This window comes from Penaeus monodon, chromosome 15 (genome assembly GCF_015228065.2).
Source record: "Penaeus monodon isolate SGIC_2016 chromosome 15, NSTDA_Pmon_1, whole genome shotgun sequence".
Lineage (NCBI taxonomy): Eukaryota > Metazoa > Arthropoda > Malacostraca > Decapoda > Penaeidae > Penaeus > Penaeus monodon.
The window spans coordinates 32,160,271-32,160,472 of record NC_051400.1 but is presented as its reverse complement, the minus strand read 5'-3'; the positions used below and the strand labels follow the sequence as shown (position 1 = coordinate 32,160,472).

The following is a 202-nucleotide window of genomic DNA, read 5'->3' as shown; positions in this document are numbered from 1 at the left end:
AGTCCTCACCCAGAATGCCGTGAAGCTTGCAGACGGCGTAGCTTCCTTCCGGGATCGCGTGGCCGACGGCGCTGACGTTGAAGCTGGCGTTCTGCGAGGGCCCGACCATCACGCTGGCGAAGTAGACGAAGCCGGAGACGCCCAGAGACTCGAGGATGTCGGCGTCCGGGGCGAAGATGCCGTCATCGTTCCACCCGAGTCT

At 64.4% G+C, this 202-nt stretch overlaps 1 protein-coding gene across 1 annotated transcript in view; it reads right to left on the bottom strand.

Moving 5' to 3' along the window:
* LOC119582332 overlaps nucleotides 1-202 on the bottom strand; it is an 18,638-nt gene that overhangs the window by 6,371 nt on the left and 12,065 nt on the right. The window contains exon 11 of the mRNA XM_037930546.1: nucleotides 10-200. Coding sequence (XP_037786474.1) covers nucleotides 10-200 — 191 coding nt within the window. The remainder of the gene's footprint in view (nucleotides 1-9; nucleotides 201-202) is intronic.